Consider the following 20,853-nt stretch of genomic DNA (forward strand, 5'->3'; position numbering starts at 1 on the left):
GCAAGACAAGTACCTCTCAGTTATTCCATCTTTTGAGTTAGAAATCAAGACTAGAACAAGAAGAGTTGGCAATTTTGACACAGAAATTTAGTTAGGTTCAGTACTTACAATTGCATGACCAAGTATAAATGGTTTGGGCTCTCATAGATGTCTTCCAGAGCAACTATATTCTCATGCTTGATCCTGGAAAAACATAAAACAAATAAAAGATGAAATAGTCTCTTTTTAGAAAGTGTCTGCAAAAAAGAAAGTTATTTTTAGTTAGACACTAATTGTCAGTGCTTCTATTCATCATGACAAAATACGATCTTGACTGAAGTAAATAGTCACAAGCACTTTGCAGCCCAGAAAATGCTCAATGGTTAAGTATTTGGGGCAGTAGAAGCTTAGAGTCTCTGGGTCAGATGAATGGAGATGGTTGCCTGGAGGTTGAAGTCTCACAACAGCGGCAAACTGGGTTCAGGGGGATGGAGGCAGAGTGTGGGTTGGAGGGATTTATCCCCATGCAGACAGAAGCTGGAGCACACATACAACAGACATGCAACAGCCCCATGAATCTTCCCACTCCAATGTCACACCAGGTCTGGATGCCCTAATTTCCCTGCAGTATTACTAAGTGCTGCATGCTTTCCATCCAAACGCTCCCACTATATTCATGAATTCTTTACGCCCTCATGATACGGACTAATAAATCCTTGAAATCATCACTACAAAGAACTGCCTCAGTCTCCATAGTGCTGCTTTCTTCTCACTCTGAACACAGTTACATAAACACAGAGTTTCTGAAAAGTGACTGCATTTGGTGATCTGCCATGTGGATTTTCTGTGTCTCCTAAGGGGTGAGCCTGCTCTCACACTTCTCCTCCCCAGGGATGGGAACAGGCAGATTGTGCAATGACATAAACCTCACTTTGAAAGGAAACCAGATTTCATACAGCACAGCAGGTGGCTGGAGGGCATGGATCATTCCCACCAAGCCTCCAGGACCAGGTTTGTCAAAATGCTGTCTTTAAAGACAAAAATCATCTCTATAAACACACATCTAATTAACTACTTAGAGCAATGCCTCTCTGGGTTTGCTACTTAAAAAACAATTTCCAAAAGATACATTTAACTTGTGCAAACTCTAAAGAGACAACAGTACAACCCCAGGGGCAGAATATTAATTACAGCAATTATAGACAATTGTTTTAAGAGCAAGAGGAAGCTGGGAAATGCCATGCACAGACTTCTCATCGAACAACATACTGACACATTCAGAAAGTAAAAGTGTATTATCAGCACATGCAGAGCTCTCTACAAGTCTCAAGGTTTGAGCAGATTAATTAGGATGCTTAATTATTTGTCAAGATCTCATCCTCAGCATTCCCAAGTGTCCCAATGTCTGTGTGATGGTGACGAGAGCAGAAGGTCCCACGCACATGGCAGGGTCATTCCCCTAGGAACAGAGACTAATCCAATTTCCCCTGAGTTCACTAGATAAATTATGACTGACCTGAATTTACACCCATAATCAGCCATCAAAAGGTGCATTCATATAAGGACCTTCATGCAGAGGAAATTTTACATGAACAATAAGTGAGCCCAAATGCAATGCACTACAGGAGGTCAGAGCAATAGATAATGTGAGTAGGCTCTTCACTTGAAGGTACTCTAGAATTTCAATGGCATTTCAAGCGAATAGTCACTTTTAATGGAAATTATTCAGCATTTATGTCCATTCTCCTTTATGCACAAGCACATTTGTGCAAATGGTACCATCATAATCAAGAAAGTAGCAATAACATAAATAGTGATACAGGTTTAAAGCCTGCAACGTAGTCTATGTTACATTTTTCACTGTGTGCAAATTAATACTTTGCATTTTTATTTTTTAGATTTTGAGAATGTCATTTTAATTTTATTTGTATGCTGATCTTTGAACATGAACACTAGGAATTTCTCAGTGAAAGACAGGGGAAGTGGAAAGAAAGTAGATGAAGGAGCAAGAAAGGGAATGTGAAACCCAACAGGGAAAGAAGGTAGAAGATGCTGAATCAATCCATAAGGATGAAGGTATTTGGAAAAATGTGTCTTGGGAAGTGACACCTGCAAACCACTGCTACCAAGGTGCTGGTGCATTGGAGGAGATGGCTGTGATAGAAGGAGACATTCTCTGATTCTATGATTTACTTCTGCTCCGGCTCAGCCTCCTCAGGATCAGCAGGGCATTCAACTTGGCAATGCAGAGTGCTTAACATCTCTGCCAATGCTGCTAACCAGTTTGGCTTGCATCTACTTCCAGTTTGGCTATTGGGACCATTATTTCTATCAGGAAAAAAAGAGGTGCCTATATACATGAACTGATTTTTTGGATATTCCTGTAGGGAGCCAGGATTTGGACTCAATTATCCTTATGGGTCCCTTTCCATAACTTGGGATACCCTATGATTCTAGGTTTCCATGCTCAGAGTGGATCTCAACTGGTGGGCTATTTAAAGGGAAATCAAATCCAAAATTAAAAGAAAAAATTATAATGCTCATTAGAGATAGTTTGGGTGGAAGCCTATGGGTTCAATCGAGGTGCAGGTTCTGCAGGTGAACCCGAAAAGCCGTGTGCTTCCCAGCAGAGGTCACTGCAGCTAGCAGCTGTGCTGAGACGTACTCAACCTGCAGAAATTCATGTGCTCCTCCTGCTTTAAAGCATGGAAGGGCAATCACCAAGAGATCTACTGAAAAATAATGAAAGCTTCCTGACTGAATGCTGTTCAATAACGCTTTGAGACTGAGGGGACTGAGCTGTTTTTCTGTAGTCCCATGGGAAAAAGAAGCAGATTCCTCAAAACCACATTAGGGTAGCATCTTAACCAATGGGCCATATTATTCCAGACCCCTCTCCTAGAGGGACAGAGGCACTGCATTGACAACAGCTTTGGTGAATTGTTTCCCAGTTTTAAAGAAGTCCCAAAAGTAAACATGAAAACCTGGGCTTGGTTGAAGTATTTGAAATCAGTTTACATAAATTCTTAAAACAAGGAAACATCCAGCTAAGGACGTCTCCCTTTTAAACTGCCCTTCATCACACTTGATGCTTTCCCAGATTCAGACTCTCCTTGCTGGCAAATCCCAGGGCTGCTTCCACCTTCTATGCCTCACCATGTCCCCATTTCTCCATTTGTGACACAAAAGGAAGGTGCCACCTCACAGTACTGTTGCTAAGTTCATTGTCAGAAACACTCTGACGCCATTTAGTTTCTGGGATTATTCCTTCTGGAGAAGAGGAGGCTCAGGGGAGACCTTACTGCTCTCTGCAACTGCCTGAAAGGAGGTCATAGTGAGGTGGGTGTCAGCCTCTGCTCCCAGGTAATAGTGATAGAAAGAGAGAGAAAGGTGTTCATTTGCACCAGAAGAGGTTCAGGTCGGATGTTAGGAAAAATTTCTTCTCAGAAAGAGTGGTAAGGGGTCAAAGTAAAGGAAAATACATCTTGAAGTGAGAATCAGGGAAATTTAAGTATTAAAAAAACACGAAGAGTATTAATCCTAGCAAGAAACTATGAAAAGAATGAATGGATTCATCCAAATCACAGCATCACTTGTTTAAAAGCTGTGCAAACAAATGCATGCCACAAGTAAAATGCAAATGTAACCAAGTGAAATTATAGAATTTCTTCTCTGGCCTTTCCAGTGTCTCATAAGCTTCTACAGAGGTGTCAGCAACACAAAGGAACAGAGACACTGCTGTACCCAAGCAATGTAACACATAAACTAATGATCTATAAATTATAGATTAGATAGAATATAAAGATCTGATGATAAATATGTGTTGGTAATCTAATGTATAGATAAAAATTTAATAACCGAATAGCTGTTGTGTGTAAATACAATCTAATGAAGTATAGCATATATAAACCAATAATCTACTTTCCAGGTAAGACGCTGGGGAGCAAACTGGGCCAGGCAACTGAGGACTGTGTGTGACTTTTCCAAGCATAGCAGCTGTGCAAACAAGGGCCTGCAGAGAGCGTTTGATCTGCTGCATAGCATCAAGCATGGATAGGTTGCCGTTGTCTGCTGTAGAGCTGTTGTGCAAGAGCCTTGGTTGGGGACTCATCATTGTTCCCTGCCTGCTACAGCATCCAGTGCTGCTGAAAACACAGAATTGTTGTTCTGTGAAGGAGCAGAAACCTGTCCACAAAACAAGATCTGACTTGACCAGGAGTGGCATTTGGCCCTGTAAGACCATTCCCATGTTTCCCATGACCACACTAAACTGGGTGTTCTGTGGCGATGGAGTAGTGATGAGTTTATGGTGTGGAGCTCCATTGGTGTCAAAAACCACCCTTAGGACTTGGCAGCACAGCCAACACTTTCTGCCCACTGCCACTAGAAGGGCAGAAGTCCCACAGGGTTAGAACTAGTCCCATTGGGTAAAGATCACTTTGATATTCACCAGTAAATAAATTAATAAAATATATGGGTTTGGACTGAAGATTGCTATGAAGAATCAAAGGATTAAAATATGGACACTGATGTACAATAGGGAAAACTGAATCCTTTTGTGACTGAGCTTCCTGTACATCTCTGCTGGCTCCCCATCACCCCAAAGCCCAGGAAGATCAGAGTAAACTGGTTGCATATTCCTGTGGATCATTAATTAGAGGGGCAGTGTGGATGAAAGCAGAGGACCTGTTAGCTGCTGAGCTGGCAGGACAGCATGCTAAAACTCCAAACTGCAAAGGCATGCTATAAACTATGGCTGAATCACTCATACTAGCATCTATCATATGTAACACTGAAAATGAAGATCAGCTAGAAGAATACAGTACATAAACCCTGGACAAACATGGGAGCCTTTTAAGTAGGACAGGTTCCCTACGTAACAACTCTTTTTGACTCAGAGCATTACAGTTCCAAGCCATGACATTTAATGCTGCACCTCCACAAACAGCACGCGTCAGCGATAAAATGCCGCAAGAAAGCACAAATCATTTTGCAAAAGCCAAAAATAACAAACGCCCAAGTCTGTAAGGATTTATGGCTTTGTGTAATGAAACATATTTGCAAATAAACGCTCAGTTATTTCCACAGGTGCCCTGCAGTGGGTTTTCCCAGCAGCACGGAGTTACAGGTCTGTCAAGTTCACCACTGGGCCAAGGGAGTCGTTTAAATAGGATGAAAGGGAATGACCTCAAGTTGTGTCAGGGAGGTTCAGGTTGGATGTTAGGAAAAACTTCTCAGGAAGAGTTGTGAGGCATTGGCACAGGCTGCCCAGACAGGTGTGAAGTCTCTGTCTCTGGAGGGGTTCAAGAACAGGGTAGATGTGACACTGAGGGGAATGGTTTAGTGAGAAATATTGGTGGTAGGTGGATAGTTGGACTATCTTAGTGGTCTTTTTCAATCTTAGTAAGTCTAGTACTCCAAGAAATCAAGTCTTCTGCTCAGGGAGAGAGAGTCATGACTTGTGGATCATCCTCTCCATGCAAGGCCGCTCACAATTTGGACTTCTAACAATTAAACAGACATGGATGATGGGAGAAGTCAAGTCTCTAGCTCTGTTCCCTCCTTTTCTTATCCCACAACCCCCAAACATCCTCCAAGGTGGGTATTTTGCAGATGGATGTTCCTCATATAGCTGCACTGATATTCACATGAGCAGAGTTCAGCATGACACTTCTCCCATCGTCCAGGTTTCCCACCCACGTGGACTTTCTGGTGTGAAAAGAAGAAACGTAAGCTCCAGTCCAGGCTTTTTCATATAACTGATATTCACCAGGTCTCTCTCTTCCACAGATTCTCTGGTGTCTTATAAAAGGTGTCTTTATTGCAGCCCTTCTCCCTCAAACAGGATGCAAACTTTTCTTCACGATGATTTCAGTCCACTCAATCTTTTATAGCACCATTGCTTGGTCTGAAAACAGTCTATGGAAAGCACAACACAGTGACTTCAACCACCCATGAGAGGTGGCCCCAATATCTGCTTTTCGACCCTACAACATCTAGATTACTGTGTGGTGTCTTTTTTTTTTTTTTTTTAAAGCTGTATTCTTAATTGTCTTATTACAAAGACTAGGAGGAGTTTTATTGGATTCAGTATTGAATATTCTCTTGCATTAAAAATGAAAGAGAGCTTGTAGTTATGGGCAGAAATATAGGAATTCTGCTCACTGTGTCTCACAGACAGATGGCATTTTTGACCTCTTCTGATCTCCCTCCACAACAAAACCTTTTGTTCTCACAAGCATTGCCCACCTTGCCTTGCTGGATCTAATGACTAGGCAAAGGAGAGCTAATTCCAGCTCAAAGCCAGATGGTTCCATCCCCATATGCTGAATGCCTGGCCAGATTAACTAAACCTTTGACTGGAAGGCCAAAGAGTTTAACTTAGAGGACACCTGTGGTCTCCAAACCACAGCCTGCTCACAACACATGGAGGAAATTAATATTTTTCACTATTATCTTTAAGATGTCTGTGCTTGTGTGGGATTAACTGAAGACAGAAACTGTTATCATACAGTCCTGCCTGCTTTAGAAACTCTGCAAAAAGAGAATGATCCTGGATGCCTTGGAAGATGGAACTCAAAGGCAATATGGTGGGATCAATCTGTACATAAACCTATCCTCCGTCATGACTGAAGATGAGATTGTGATAAAAAGCCCCAGTGCTGGTAGGAAGCAGCCAGCAGCACAGGCATTCAGAGGAAGCACGGGCAGCCAAAATTCAGAAAACAAATGCCAACCAAAAGCCCCTTCCTACTGGCCTTAGAGCATGGTGACAATTTTCAAACTAGTTTTTCAAATTGACTAGTTTAAGTAGTTTAACTATTTCACAGTTTTACACCTCGTTTGGGCTGAATTTTTCTGTATGCCAATAAATGAGCCTCAGTGCTGTGTGTGTGTAAACAGTGCTGAGTATTTCTGGTGCCTATGGAGGTGCCTATCACAGGGCTTGCATGAGGACATCACTCAATGAGCAGAGGAGGGAGGGTTAGCACGCAGCAGGCCCTTCTTGCCCAGTGCTCCACTTCTCTCCTCTCAAGTGCTACAACATACCTCATGTGTTTTCACTGTGATAATGTCAGCGTGGAGACACTTCACAGCTGGAAACCTGAGCTGTGTAATTCAGCAGCTGCAGCACTGACTGTGACAAAACCCACCCACGTGTACCTCATCACTTCTAATCTGTGCCCTGCCTCGTGTCGCACTCCCTAACTGTAATCCTTCTTCTTCTATTTTCTATTTTCTCCTGATCCTGTGAGCAGAGAATGGTCTGGCTTCTTTACTGCCCAAGGCATCTGCTGATGCTTTTCACGGTGGCATCCTTCTTCCTGCAGGGTGCTTTGCAGTGCAGCTTGAAGGAAAGGGACTTTACTCAGCTCAAAAAATAGCTTGTTTATCTTCTGGGGAGAGAGTTGTATGAACCTCCCAAGGCCCACAGCACATGTATTTTCATTTTGGAGACACTTTCTAGCCATCAAGCATGATGCAAAAGGCATGTTGAGGGCAAAATCCCAACAGTTGCTGAAACAATAGCTGGCTCCAGCTGTTGTGCTGCCGTGTGCATTAAGCATGCGAGGCGTGAGCCCACAGGCTCGCTGCCTCCCTGGGACTTAGGCTGAGGTTATGCCCTGTTCTGCCTCATCTCCAGATCATAACAAAGCTCAGACAAAGGCTGAACATCCCTGGCACAGACACATGGGTTTTCTTTAGGCAACGAAGTAGTATCCTCAAAAGGCTCCATGTGTATTATTAGTGAACAGCTGGCTGACAATGAGCCAGCAGTGTGTCCAGGTGGCCAAGACGGCCAGTGGCATCCTGGCTTGTAACAGACATAGTGCAGATAACAGGAGCAGGGAGGTGATTGTCCCCCTGTACCAGGCACTGGTGAGGCTGCACCTCAAGTGTTGTGTTTTGGGCCTCTCACTACAAGAAAGGCATTGAGGCCCTGGAATATATTCAGAGTTGGAGCAATGAAGCTATGAAGGGTCTGGAGCACAAGTATTATGGGGAACAGCTGAGGGAACTGGGATTGTTCATTCTGGAGAAGAGGAGGCTTAGGGGAGACCTTACAGATCTGTACGAGTGCCTGAAAGGAGGTTGTGGTGAGGTGGGGGGTTGCCCTCTTCTCCTGAGTAACAGTGATAGGATGAGAGGCAATGGCCTTAAGTTGTGTAAGGGAGATCCAGGTTGATATTAGGACAAATTTTTTCTCAGGAAGGGTGTTGAGGCATTGGCACAGGCTGCCCAGGGAGGCTGTAGAGTCACCATCCCTGGAAGTGTTCAAGAAAAGGGTGGATGTGGCACTGAGGGCCGTGGTTAGTGGGCATGGTGGTGATGCACTAATGGTTGGACTAGATGATCTTAGTGGTCTTTTCCAGTCTTTATGATTATATGACTCTATGACTGCATCACAATCCCAAACATACCAAATAAATGTAGGTACTTTGAGACTAAAAGCAAGAGATTCCTAGATGACACAACCAGACTTAGGTACTATACTTTTGTCTGCTTACTTTAGGTAACAAAGTGAGCACTTGTCTTTAGTGTTTCCGTGTGAAGAATGCTCAGTTTGAAAGAAAACAAAATTCAAGTCATGGGTCCTTTATTACAATAGCTCTCCGCTCTGCCAGGAAGACTAGGACTAAATAACCTTAAAAACTGCTCAGACTCCTACAGTGGGACCTGCATCTGTTTGTAAGCTAGGAGAGAAATCTCCATACCAGGGCTATCCCTGATTCCAAGAATATCACTGATTGCCATGAGATGCAGACCAAGCCATCAGAACAAGGGTTTCAAAGCAGATCGCAATTGGCAGTACTCAGAAATGCTTGCAAAGCTTGAGTAAAAACCTCCAGATTGTTTAATTTGAAACACATCAAAACAAATATTAATGATGAATTAATCATTAAAGGTGAAAAAGATAGAAGTAGTCGCTGCAAGGATTTATCTCAGCCAAAAACAGTAAACCATCTTCTAGCTATTGGCAGCAGCACTGTTTTTCCAGTGTGGAGGAGTGTGGATTTACATGTGCAGCCAGGAATTATAGTTGGTTGCCACTCCCTTGCCTAAGAGACATGAGAGCTATATGCCAATAAAGGGGGTGAGCAGCTCCTGGACTGAGGTAGTTTGCTCTGAAGGAGTTTCATGCAATGACAGATGAACGAAAGGAGGCTAATTTTGTAAAATCCCTAAAAGAAAGACAATCTTGGGAGGATGATTTGGCTGCAGGCTGAGCAACTATCCCAATACTTTGTCTCATAAAATTAAAAGCTCTTATTTACTTTACAGCAAATGAAGTGCTGAATAATAGGTATAATCCTCTTCTCGCATCCTCCTGGCTCTGTTCTGCACTCCTGGATGAGTGCAGTATGTACACATACATTCAGTTCTACCTGAAACCTGACAACAGATTCTACACTTCTGAACAGAAAGCTCTGCCATCCATGAAATATCTATTGGACACAGACACGGGGGATGTTGTTGTCTGCTATTATTTCTTTTATTGGTTTGAATATATACGAATGAGGGGTGAATGCTGTACCACCTGCACAACTGTATCGAGATTCTACGCAAACACATGGAAAACACATCCCTGGAGGTGTCCAAGAAAAGGGCAGACATGGCACTGAGGAACACGGGTATGGTGGGGATGGGTTGATAGCAGGACTAGATGATCTCAATGATCTTTTCTAATTTTAATTATTCTATCATTCTATGAATGTAACTGTCATCTGGGAAATAGTAGAAAAAGGACTCCAGGCTGTGGATTGCATAGGATCTTTAGTTATTGGGCTGTCCTAAAACAGCATATAGTGCATGTGAGTGAGGTGGACTCCTACTGCTGATGACAAGGCCAAGGACTGGCACAAAGATGAAGGTTGCTTTTGTACTCAGAAGGCAATGATGTAGCCAAAAGGACACTTTGGCTCCAAGAACAAAGCAGGGCTGTGCCCTACAGTCATATTTATGCCTCAAAACTATTATTTTTCCACCAGCAAAGCAGAAAAGCAAACAGGTAACCAAATAAAAGTGACATCCACGTCATACATCCAGATACATGCTTTGCTTCCCTGTGAACGTGATGAGTTGCTTGCATGCTCAGCTCTGCAAATGGGGCCATCAAGCGTTGTTGCCGGGCAGCCTGGTAAATCACAAACCTTTATTGAATCCTGTCAGCTTGAGTGTGCATATAATAATAATTAAAGCCCTTTAGAGGGCCATGCTGGAGGCCAGCACTGACAGATTTGTCTAGCTGCAGTTGTCTGCTACAGTGAGAAACAGCAAATGCTCTCTAAAAGCGGTAGGAGTGTCCATGGCTGCAGAAGGGGAGAATAGTCATTCTGTTTCTCCTAGCATGTTTGCTTTCAAGTCTTGATCTCACATACCTGTGTCATTAGGACTGCTGTGCACCAGCTTTGCTGCCTGCACCCTGCATGCCCAGCTGTCCCCAGGACCTCGTGCCCATGGAACAGTGAAGTCCTACAGCACGTGGTGCTGGAGCACAGCTTCCTGCAGGCTTCCATGCAATCCTTAGCTGGCATCTCACCAGAAGTCTGACTCAAACACTCAAACAAATCACATGGCAAACCCATCAGTAGCAACCTGCCAGAACCCCCCCCCCCACCACTGGCTACTGGGAAGCCAATTTGTTTTATTTATTGAGAAAGACAGAAGGATAAGTAAGTGGCTAGGCAGGTTTCCACATTTCATCACTGCTGTATTAGGACACTCCTACACAGAAGACTGCACCCCCAGTTGCCTGTGGGAAGTGCCAAGAGCCCTCGAATGAGTCACGTACACTCTATACCATAAGAGAGTAAGTGGAGAAGCTCTGCACAGTGGGGGATGGATCTCTGAGGACCATCACACTGCTTTGTGTTCATTATGAGTTACTGTCCTTAATCACGGCATAGAGAAGGCCAAACTCAAGGGTAGATTTACATCTCCCTTGACTCAATGTCCTGGAGCTGCTGCTCTGCACAGCACACAACGAGGGAGGATAATACAGTCCTCTGCAACTGAGCTTGCCACTTCAAATGAATCTTCCCAAATAGTGGAGGCAAAAATATATCTTCTGCTGCTGTTGGGCCTGTTTTGCACTTGGCTGTCAGACAAGAAGTGGATGGAAGAGAAAGGAAACTCCTAGAGTGCTTTCGAGAACCCAGTGGGCAAATTTAATCATTGCGTAATTCAACTGGGGCAAATCACAGAATTAGAGTTGAAAAGGACCCTTAAAGATCATTTGCTCCAACTCCCCTGCAATGAACAGGGACACCTACAGCGAGATGAGTGCTCAGAGCCCTGTCTAGCCAGTCTTTGAATGTTTCCAGGGATGGGGCATCCACCACCAATTTTGGCAACCCATGCCAGTGTCTCACCACCCTAAAAAACATCCTTCTATCCAATCTAAATATCCCCTACTTTAGTTTGAGACCATTTCCTCTTATACTATCACAACAGATTCTGCTAAATTGTCTGTCTCCTTCTTCCTTACAGCCCCCATTTAAATACTGAAAGGCTGCTACCAGGTGTACTTAAGAGTCTTCTCCAAGCTGAAAAGCCTCAGTTCTTGAAATTCTTAATCAGGCAAGACCACTGGGAGTTCCACTTGGCTGGATTCAGATCTTGGCAACATCACCAAAGAGTTAAAGTAGACCTGAACTTGATGCACCAAATGGCAGAAGTTATTTAGCAAGAACGATGCAATTAGCAGAAATTATTGCTAATAAAGATGCATTTGGCTTGTGTATGAAAACTAATTGTTTTTTAACCAGGTGAGAATAGGTCTGCAGAAGTTAATTTCCCCAGTTTTATGAAGGATATGATAAAAGGGATCTAATTAAAAATTAAATAGTGTCGAAGTTCATTTCTTCTTGCTACTTGTCTCACTGTGGTGCACAGGGACATTCTGTATAAAGTTCCTATTTTCAATAGAGAGAAACCTGGATTCAGATGTCCCAAAAGTGCCCTTGGGAGGTAGCAGAGCAGGCTGAACCGGGAGTCAGGTCTATACTTCAGCCAGACACCCAGAAACAAGCACTTTAAATTGCAGTTACCTCTTTTGCCCATGGCATGGATGTACGATTTTCAAAAACATCCACTTAGTAAAGGACTAGATTTTTAAAGATTATTAGGCACCTTATGATGCAAGTAACTTCCTACAGTAACTAAGCATCAAAGCACTGCCAAGCTACCTCATGGGTATCTTCAGATAGCTAAATATCTTTAAAATGTATCTCCACATGAGTGCTGAAGGTGGTATAGGTAACGAACTGGAAACCAGAATTTTCATAGTTTTGAACCCTAATAATCACTGCACATGGAACTGATGTTTGCTTTTCTAAGATGTCACTGCAGAATTATTCTTAGACCATGGAGGTTAACAGTGCCACTGCTTCAGACAGCAACAAGCAGAATGCTAAAATAATAACCAATAATTAATGTTAAAAGACAACAAATACCTCCTGTAAAACAAACTGTAGGAAAAGCAGATCTAAGCAAAAATATTGCAATGACATGTGAATTGCTTTTCCGTTATTCTAGGTTTTATCACTGCTCAATGATTCTTCATATGCCATGAGGAAGCAGAAAGGGGAATGAACATGATTTGAAAATAAGAACTCATAAATATATTTCAAAGGATAATGACAATAGATTAATCTTTGCCAATTCCTTGTTTTTATTCACTCAACTCAGAAGAAATCAGTATGAAAAAGTGGGCTGTTCCATGGCATTTAGGAGAATGTTTTCCAACTGACTTACTAACTGCAGTACTATGGATTTCTAATATTTCATGCAGCCAAGTCATATGTACAAGTCATATGCAGTGACTCATTTTTTTCCTAAGCAATACATCTAATTAATTCAAGGTATTTAGAATGAAAGGTAGCTATTAGATGAAGTCTAAAATAAATGGTACTAAATGCAATCTTGGAGCTGATGGAGGTGGGGCATTCTGGTAGCATCACCCTCTCCTCTGTGTGGTTGTGGTACACCACAAAAAATACCAAGTTAATACATTGAAATTGTGTTCTTTTTAAAGTGTATCTGCCAACAGAGCTTGTCAAGGTGGCATAAGAGGACTCCCAAAACAACAAATCTTGCTTTATAAAGGGTACAACTAGATGCTGGGCAGAGGCTGTGTTTGGGAAGAAGGCGTTTCCCAGTTCAGTCTTTGCTTGTCTTGTCTCACAAGAGAAAAGTAGTTATAAAGCAAAGGGTGTGATTTTCTAGCACCCACTCCTGCTCACTGTATGCTTGACTGGGGCAATGCATTGGTTTCTGGCACTTCACAAAACAGTCATAGAAGTGACCTCTGTTTTATCATTGCCTCAGCTTTATGTAGCTCCAATAAACGTAATGCTTTGTTACAAATTGCAAGCACCTTAGTGCTTCATAGATGCTAGGCACTGTAAGTAACAAAACAGCAGGGAAAATAACTGGTGATGTGATTAGCACCACAAACTGCAGAGGTTAGATGTTCATTTCTAAATCAATGTACATATTCTCACGGGTCTTATCATCTGTGATTGGGTGATCTCTCAAGAGCTGGATTTGCAATTAAATTTTCAGAACGTCTCAATTCCAGATGCAATACTAACACATGTGCAGAAGCCCTTATACAATTCCTAACTTGTGATGAAGCTTAAAACCCAGAATTGCACAAGTCTGTGTCAGTTATGTATCTGCTCATGTTTCACACTCTCCTGTGAAATGCTTTTTCCAGCTTAACTTTGAACTAGTTGAATATCAGAATTTATTGTAAATCCTGACACATTTCTATTAAGACATCCCATCCTAATCTTTTTATCTTGTTTTATTACTATATCCACCTACTCAGACTTCAGTTGTATTATTACTGCATTACCACATTATTCTGTGCTCTGATGGGATTCTAAAACAACAACCTGTTTGATGCAAATAATTATTTCCTCCAGTCAGGAGGACATTTGTGTGTTCTCAATAGGACTGTAAGAGGGAGGAAGCTACCTGCTGTGTTAATGTTTGCAGTTCTGAGTTTCCATTAACCCCCTAACTTCGTCCATTCTATGTTATGAAATCATGACCTAGAATATGGAAAAAAGTACATTTCTCCCCACTCACACAGCTCTGAAGTGTGGCTGGAAACACTGTTCTCACACTTCAAAAAAATCCACCTTAAAGCTAGGACCAAAAATAAAAACTCGCAAAGCCAATGGAACCTGTTCAAGAAGTTAGGAGCATTTCAAAGGGAGATGGAGTTGGCATGGAAATGTGCTTGGGCTTCATACTGGCACTGGTAAACACTATAAAAATGCTCTGGAAATAGTTAGGAAAAAAGGATCATATATCCACATTTCCAGAATATGTTCTCTTTGGGCTTAAATGTGTCACTTCACGCCAACTAGCAGGCATGCGGAGAGGCACGAACAGTAGTCAAGAAACCAGCTGGAAACCTGCTGCGATACTGGACACCAAGGAATGTTTACATGTCACCTCATGTATCTTTCTGACATTACCACGTGAGACCAGTCAGAAGGGATGGGGAGAAGAATGCCAGTTCTTATCCCAAGGACGCACTCTTGCACATATCAAAAGTTTGATGTCAGGTTGCCCAAACCTCATGTCCTCATTCACCCCTGGGCTGGTTAAGTCACACAGTCATAATTCCACATACAAACTCTGCTGAGCAATTAATACTGTATCAGTCACCTGCTTAATTCACGCACACTTGCTGATATCGTTTGGATTAATACAGACTGTTCATTTATAGTCTACAAATTCCTTACCAGATGTAAATGGGGAAGGTGAAGATCTACATCTAAAATGTCATTTTAGTTCTGACAGGCATAAATATACTTCTGAGTAGATAATCAGAGTTGTCAAATCTCACAGTACTTAATCTCTCAGCATGAACTGTTAAAACATTACAGAATTAATCTTGCACTAGCCTAATTATTACTTAGTGCTTTCCACTGTGTTTGCATTTGGAGGTTTGTTTTCAGCTCTTATGTTCTCCTCTGGTTTCAGCTGCCTCCTCCCCATCAATTTACTCTTTGTCAAAAGTTTGCCTGAAGGTGGGAAGCTCTCTCCTGCTCTGTGGCACTTTGTGGAGTGCCTGTGGCTGAGCTTTTTGCTGACTGTGCTGTGTAACAACAAGGCTTCCAAGGGCTTGTGCTTCCATTTGTTTTACCTGAGAGAAACCAGCGGGGATATGTGCTAAGAGCAAAGGAAGGGAGGAGTCACAGACGTGCATATTTCAGTTACTGCAGTCTTCTCTTTGGTCAGCTTCATGCAAAAATATTGCAGCAAAGCACATCTCCCAGTCTGTGTTTCTGATTGCACAATACCTGTTGGCACTATGACTACCTATTCCCCACAACATAACACACTTATCTCCATTTTCAATGACCTTGCTACCCTATCCCTGTCTAACACTCTGAATGCTCATTCCTCACCTCCAACAAGGAGGTGGTACCCATCAAGAAAAGAACAAGACTTTCGAAGAAATACCTTTATGCTGCCTGTCCAAAGAAGAGTATGAAAGCTGCGAAGGACCTGGAGCACAAGCTTTATGGGGTGTGGCTGAGGGAACTGGGATTGTTCATTCTGGAGAAGAGGAGGAATTATGACTCTCTACAGCTGCCTCAAAAGAGGTGGTGAGGTGGGGGTCGGCTTCTTCTCCCAGGTAACAGTGATAAGTCAAAAGGAAATTGCCCTAAGTCGAGGTTCAGGTTGGATGTTAGGAACAATTTCTTCTCTGAAAGCGTGGTGAGGCACTGGCACAGGTTGCCCAGGGAGGTGGTGGAGTCACCATCCCTGGAGGTGTTCAAGAAATGTGCAGATGTGGCACTGAGGGATGTGGTTAGTGGGCATGGTGGGGGTGGGTTGATGCATGGGCTAAATGATTCTAGTGATCTTTCCAGTCTTAATGATTCCATGATTCTGCTCACTAGTTGCCCACACATTTTGTAGCAGCTCCTTACATTTAGAGTGACCATCACTGAAGGCTCCTAAAAGCCTCTGTTTAAAGGGAGAGCTTCCAGCACATCTCCTGATTCCTTGTGCTCTGTCATCTGCCTACATCAGTCTCTCATGCCATGTTCCCCTGCAGCATGAACAATTTCTGTTCCACATTTGAACAGCTTCTAGCTATCAGCAACCTGACAGAAACTCAGGCGTCACCTCTATTTAATTCTGGGAAAATCTCCACCCAGCATTTTAACTTTCTGGAAGGTTGCTCTGAGGCTTTCAGCTCTGTGGATCATTTCCACAGGCTTTCGGCCACACTAAAGCAATCTGTGTCACACTCTGGCTCTCAGTATTTCCTTCTTCCAAATAACAATGCTACATTTTGCAGGTGGGACTTGGCCAAAGATCTCTGCAGATAAACAACCTCTATTTCTTCTTCTCTAGAATAGAAAACCACTTGGGAGGAAAAACAAAGATGTCTAATAGTCCAAAGGAACTCAATTTCCAGTTGATTAAAGTAGAAATGACCCTGGAAAGTGGAAAAATTCACCAAGGGAGGGAACTACAGGCCTGGAAATGAGCTGAGATTTCTCTCTTAGAACCCTTTGAGAGGGATATGACAGCTGGGAATGCAGCATACACAGAGCAGGCTGAGGATGTGCTTACTCAGCAGGCTGTGAGCATTGCTCCTACAGAAAGCTTCCTCTCCCTTGCTGAAACCCCAAGGAAGGAGTTTGCCTTCTGAAAATATTTCAGCCAGCTGCCTCCCTGGATGAAGGGAGGATGAAGCCACTCGCTGCGTCAGATGCTGCCTAGTTCAAGGGTTTGCTTGTATATGTGTATGCTGCTGGGGACATTAGCTAGGAAAAACATTTCTAAAGGTGGTTAGAGAAAGCCAGAACACAAACAAACACTGGCACTAACTCTTCTAACTCCTTCCCAAACCAAAACGTCTATCCACTTTCTTGTTGCACCACACAAAAAAAATCTTAGAAACTTTAAACATAGAAATGTAAAATTAACTACACAACATTAAGCAAGTATGTTTATGAACTGCATTTTATAAGGACAAAAGAAAGGTAACACCTCCATTAAGTTTAGCAAAGACCTAGCAATTTCTAATCTACTTGGTGCATTATCCAGATGCTGTGGTGATGGTTTGCAGCATAAAGCAAGAGAAAGACAAATGTGTGTGCGCCCTCTCTGCACTCTCTAGCCCCTTGGCAACATTAATCCTCCATATCAAACAGGATTAACTTTTCATACTGTTATAAACAGGCTGATGGGTCTGTTTGAGGATGAAGTATCATAGCCAGGATCAAGACCAATAGCTGAAATCAAGAATCCATGTTCTCTACTAAGTTTCATATCATGATCCAGAACTTACATAAGGCTCCTGCCTCCCTGTCCCCTGGCATGACCATCTGCTCCCAGCTATACTGAGAAATCTCACCTGCAGTCTGATTTCTTTTAGTTAAATATGTAAGGATTTCAGATGCAGAGACCCAGGATTTCCAGCTGATCGCTCCTGAAATGGGGAGTACTAAGCATTTTTAAAAATCAGTTAATTTAGGACTAAGACATATTTGAAACTTAACTAACCTTAAGTATTTAGTATGATTAAATGGTCTTTGTGATAAAGAAGATTCCTCCCATGCTTAGCATCAGCCCCACTGTCATCCCTCATCCAATGAGAAAACCAAGCAATATCCATGCCAGGCTCATGAGAACTCGATAAGATGAAACAACTATTCTCTGGCATTTGAACTGAGAACAGGCCATTGTCTCACATGACTGTGAGTTTCCACAGACTCTGGCTGATCCATAAAAAAAACCCTTCCACATCCCACCAGTACTGTTTGCAAGCTACTCATGCTAATACCTGATTACATCCAGTTCAGATTTTAATTCAGAAACAACCTTGTTGAAGTCAAAGAAATTAAACCAACACAAAACAAATGTTAGAAGGAAGAGATTTAGAACCCAATTCTCCAAACAAACAAGTTATCTAATAACTTGAAGGGAATGTTAGCCAGCATTTCCTAGTGGTAGCATTTATTTTTTGTTTAACTAAAGGTCAGGTATAATAATAAAAATCTGTTGCCTCATTCACTTCAAAGACAGATTTCAGGGCTGGGAACCTGCCCAGATTTAGAAGAAATTAATGCACGTCAACAGCCAGCACACTTTGCCAAGCATTTCTTCTACCTCTCCCTGAGCTGAACACCATTGGCCAAACCCTCCTGATTAACACTGCCAATGGCAGACTCCTTGTTTTCCACTCACTGTCAGACAAATGGTCCATCTACTTTTGGCACCTTTCAGACCCTTTTCTTTTTAAGCCAACTCACTATTTATTCCCCAGAAGGTCTGTAGAACATAGGAAAAAAGGCTGAAGCCTGGATCTAAACCACCTTGCAGTCTTGATGGAGATTTCTTGTCAATACGATTCCACCAGAAATCTGTTCCCCCACTTCCCAAAGCCAGAGTCTTAGATCTTTTGGTAGCAGCTTCTGCGGTTCCCATTTCAGTTTTGAGCATTGCTAATCTATTTGGAACTAAGGAAACCTGTATTTCTCCACTAAGAGCTCCCTCTACTCCCTGTTTATTCTAGGACATTTTCTCCCATAAGGCCTTATCTCTGCCATTGTTCCATGGCCTAATTACTTCCTTTCTGAGAACTTAATTTCATTTATCTCCTTGGAGTCAAACAGGACCATATCAAATATGTAAACTCAGCTGTGCATGACATTCACACAAACAATGGCTACATCCCTCAGCCTGCATGCAATTCTTGATGTTTCACAAGCAATCACGCTAAGAAAAGGGAATGCACATTTGTTAAAGTCACTATTTACTGCCAAGACAGACTGCAATATTTTACTGTGCAAATTCAATTTATTGCTAGCTGGAGCATGCTACAGCTCCCCCTGATGAAACTAAAATATTTTTGGATGAAGAATAAATAACCACCTTGGAAGAGTCTGAACGAAGGAGCCTCTGACTGAATCCTAATGGAAGGAAATTGTTTAAACAAGTGTTTGTTTCCTGAAATTTAAATTTAAGCAGGCTTTTGGTGGTGAGCCGTGCTGATCCAGATAGTGTCATGCAGTTAAGAATGCCATTTTTCTCCTTCTCTGTTCTTGATATCCCTGTGCTCTTTACTGATTGTCTGGGTATTATCTTAAGTGTTGCTACATGTGTCCCATTACAGAACACTTGGATTAAACATGCAGCTGCTGTCAGTGGTAATATCACATGTGTTTTGCTGAGTGTGGAACAATCAGATTAACCAAATCTTTAAATAATAATGGACTGCAGTGTTCCTGTGTGCTGGGGTGTTTTCTGATGGATTGCTTTTTTCAGGTACACTGTTTGCCTCTCAGTCTGTGAGGAAGAGTATTTTTAATTATGCAATATGTGTAACAGAAATGACAGAAAAGCTTTGTACAAATAAGAGGGAAACAACCTCAAGCTAAATAACCGGGAGATAAGGAATCTCTTTGACTAACATAACTGATTTTTGATTTAATAACTTTAGATTGTTTTAAAAGAACTGATAACATAAAGAGCATTTGGGGAATCCTTAGAGAGACTTAAAATAGAGTAATTATATACCTGCCATTTCCAACATGCTGCATGGAAGATCTAACTTTGCCAGTTAACGCATGAAATAAAAATAAACTCAAATTGAAGCTGCAGTCATTACTATCCTGTATAAAGGAGAGCAGAGAATGATGTTGCCCAAAGACCATAACTCACCCAGCATCACTGCTGGTGGGACTGTAAAGGTAAGGGATGAAAACTTCAAAAGATCTTGTTGAAGCGTTCAACAAATGCCAACTTGTCTCATGGTCTATCATTAAAATGGAATTGGATTCATTTCCTTTTCACTACATAGAAATCAAAGTAACCTATTCCAAAATAAATATATCATCTTTGAGGTCAATTAAGCTTTGCAAGTCATGACCAGAGGGAGAAGAGAGGATCAAAAGTTGGGCATCTTAATGAAAGTTGACTGCAGTCTTAATTACTGTGAGACTTTGGCTTGTCATGCTTGCATATTCTTCAAAGTGTAACTCTTTGATGACTGCTTGTTCTGGATCTCCCTCTTTTCTCTATTTGCAGTTGGTAAGACTCTATTGCAACCTCAGAAATGGGCTCTTCTGTCTGTAACAATGTCTGTCTGTACCACAGGAGAGCCCAGTTTAGTCACCAGCTGAACTTACAAGTGCTCACCTATTAAGATATATGTGGAAAAAGAGAAATAATGAAAGAAAAATCATAAAATAAACTAATGAGAAAAAGATGTTTTTTTGCAGTTGGGACAGACACTCATCCTTAAGATAGCAATCATTCCTAAGAAATATCACCCACGATTTTCTTAAATTTGGGTCAGGCAAAGCAGCATGCCAAATATGAAGACAAGTTGTTACAACTTCAAGACAACCTCTTTCACTCCTGTGCAAGCTTGACATGTGTCCCACCCTAGAGAATTATTTGCTATTACTTCTTACCATGTTAGATCATCTTTAAAACAGTAATTAGGGGATGCATTTGTTTAGAGGAAAGCAAATGACTGCCTTGCTTCAGGGCCTGCTTACCTTGTCAAGTTTGCCTGGAACCACACCTGGCTTCAGAATAAGATCATCAGTGAAAAATAAATAGTCTGTGTACAGAATGTAACACTTCCCTCCAACAGGGCTCATGCATCATTTAGTGCTTAACACGTTCCCCAGAAGAGGGAGGTATCTCAGACAAGCTTCAGCACTTAACCATTTGAGGACAGACATCCTACGGCAACAATATCTTGAGGAAGGTGGGACCATTTCCATTTCCAAGAAGGGGAACAAAAGAGCTTGATCACTGCCTTGACTCCCAGCTGGCATATTTACCTTGCCTGCCTCTGACCTAAGAGTTGGCAAA

General features: G+C 42.1%; 1 protein-coding gene across 1 annotated transcript in view; it reads right to left on the reverse strand.

Moving 5' to 3' along the window:
- The window catches only part of CAMK1D (calcium/calmodulin dependent protein kinase ID), a 219,280-nt gene that overhangs the window by 86,786 nt on the left and 111,641 nt on the right, over positions 1-20,853 (reverse strand). The window contains exon 3 of the mRNA XM_052681242.1: positions 109-183. Within this exon, the coding sequence (XP_052537202.1) occupies positions 109-183 (75 nt within the window). The remainder of the gene's footprint in view (positions 1-108; positions 184-20,853) is intronic.

This window comes from Tympanuchus pallidicinctus, unplaced genomic scaffold (assembly GCF_026119805.1).
Source record: "Tympanuchus pallidicinctus isolate F22 unplaced genomic scaffold, pur_lepc_1.0 scaffold19, whole genome shotgun sequence".
Taxonomy (NCBI): Eukaryota; Metazoa; Chordata; class Aves; order Galliformes; family Phasianidae; genus Tympanuchus; species Tympanuchus pallidicinctus.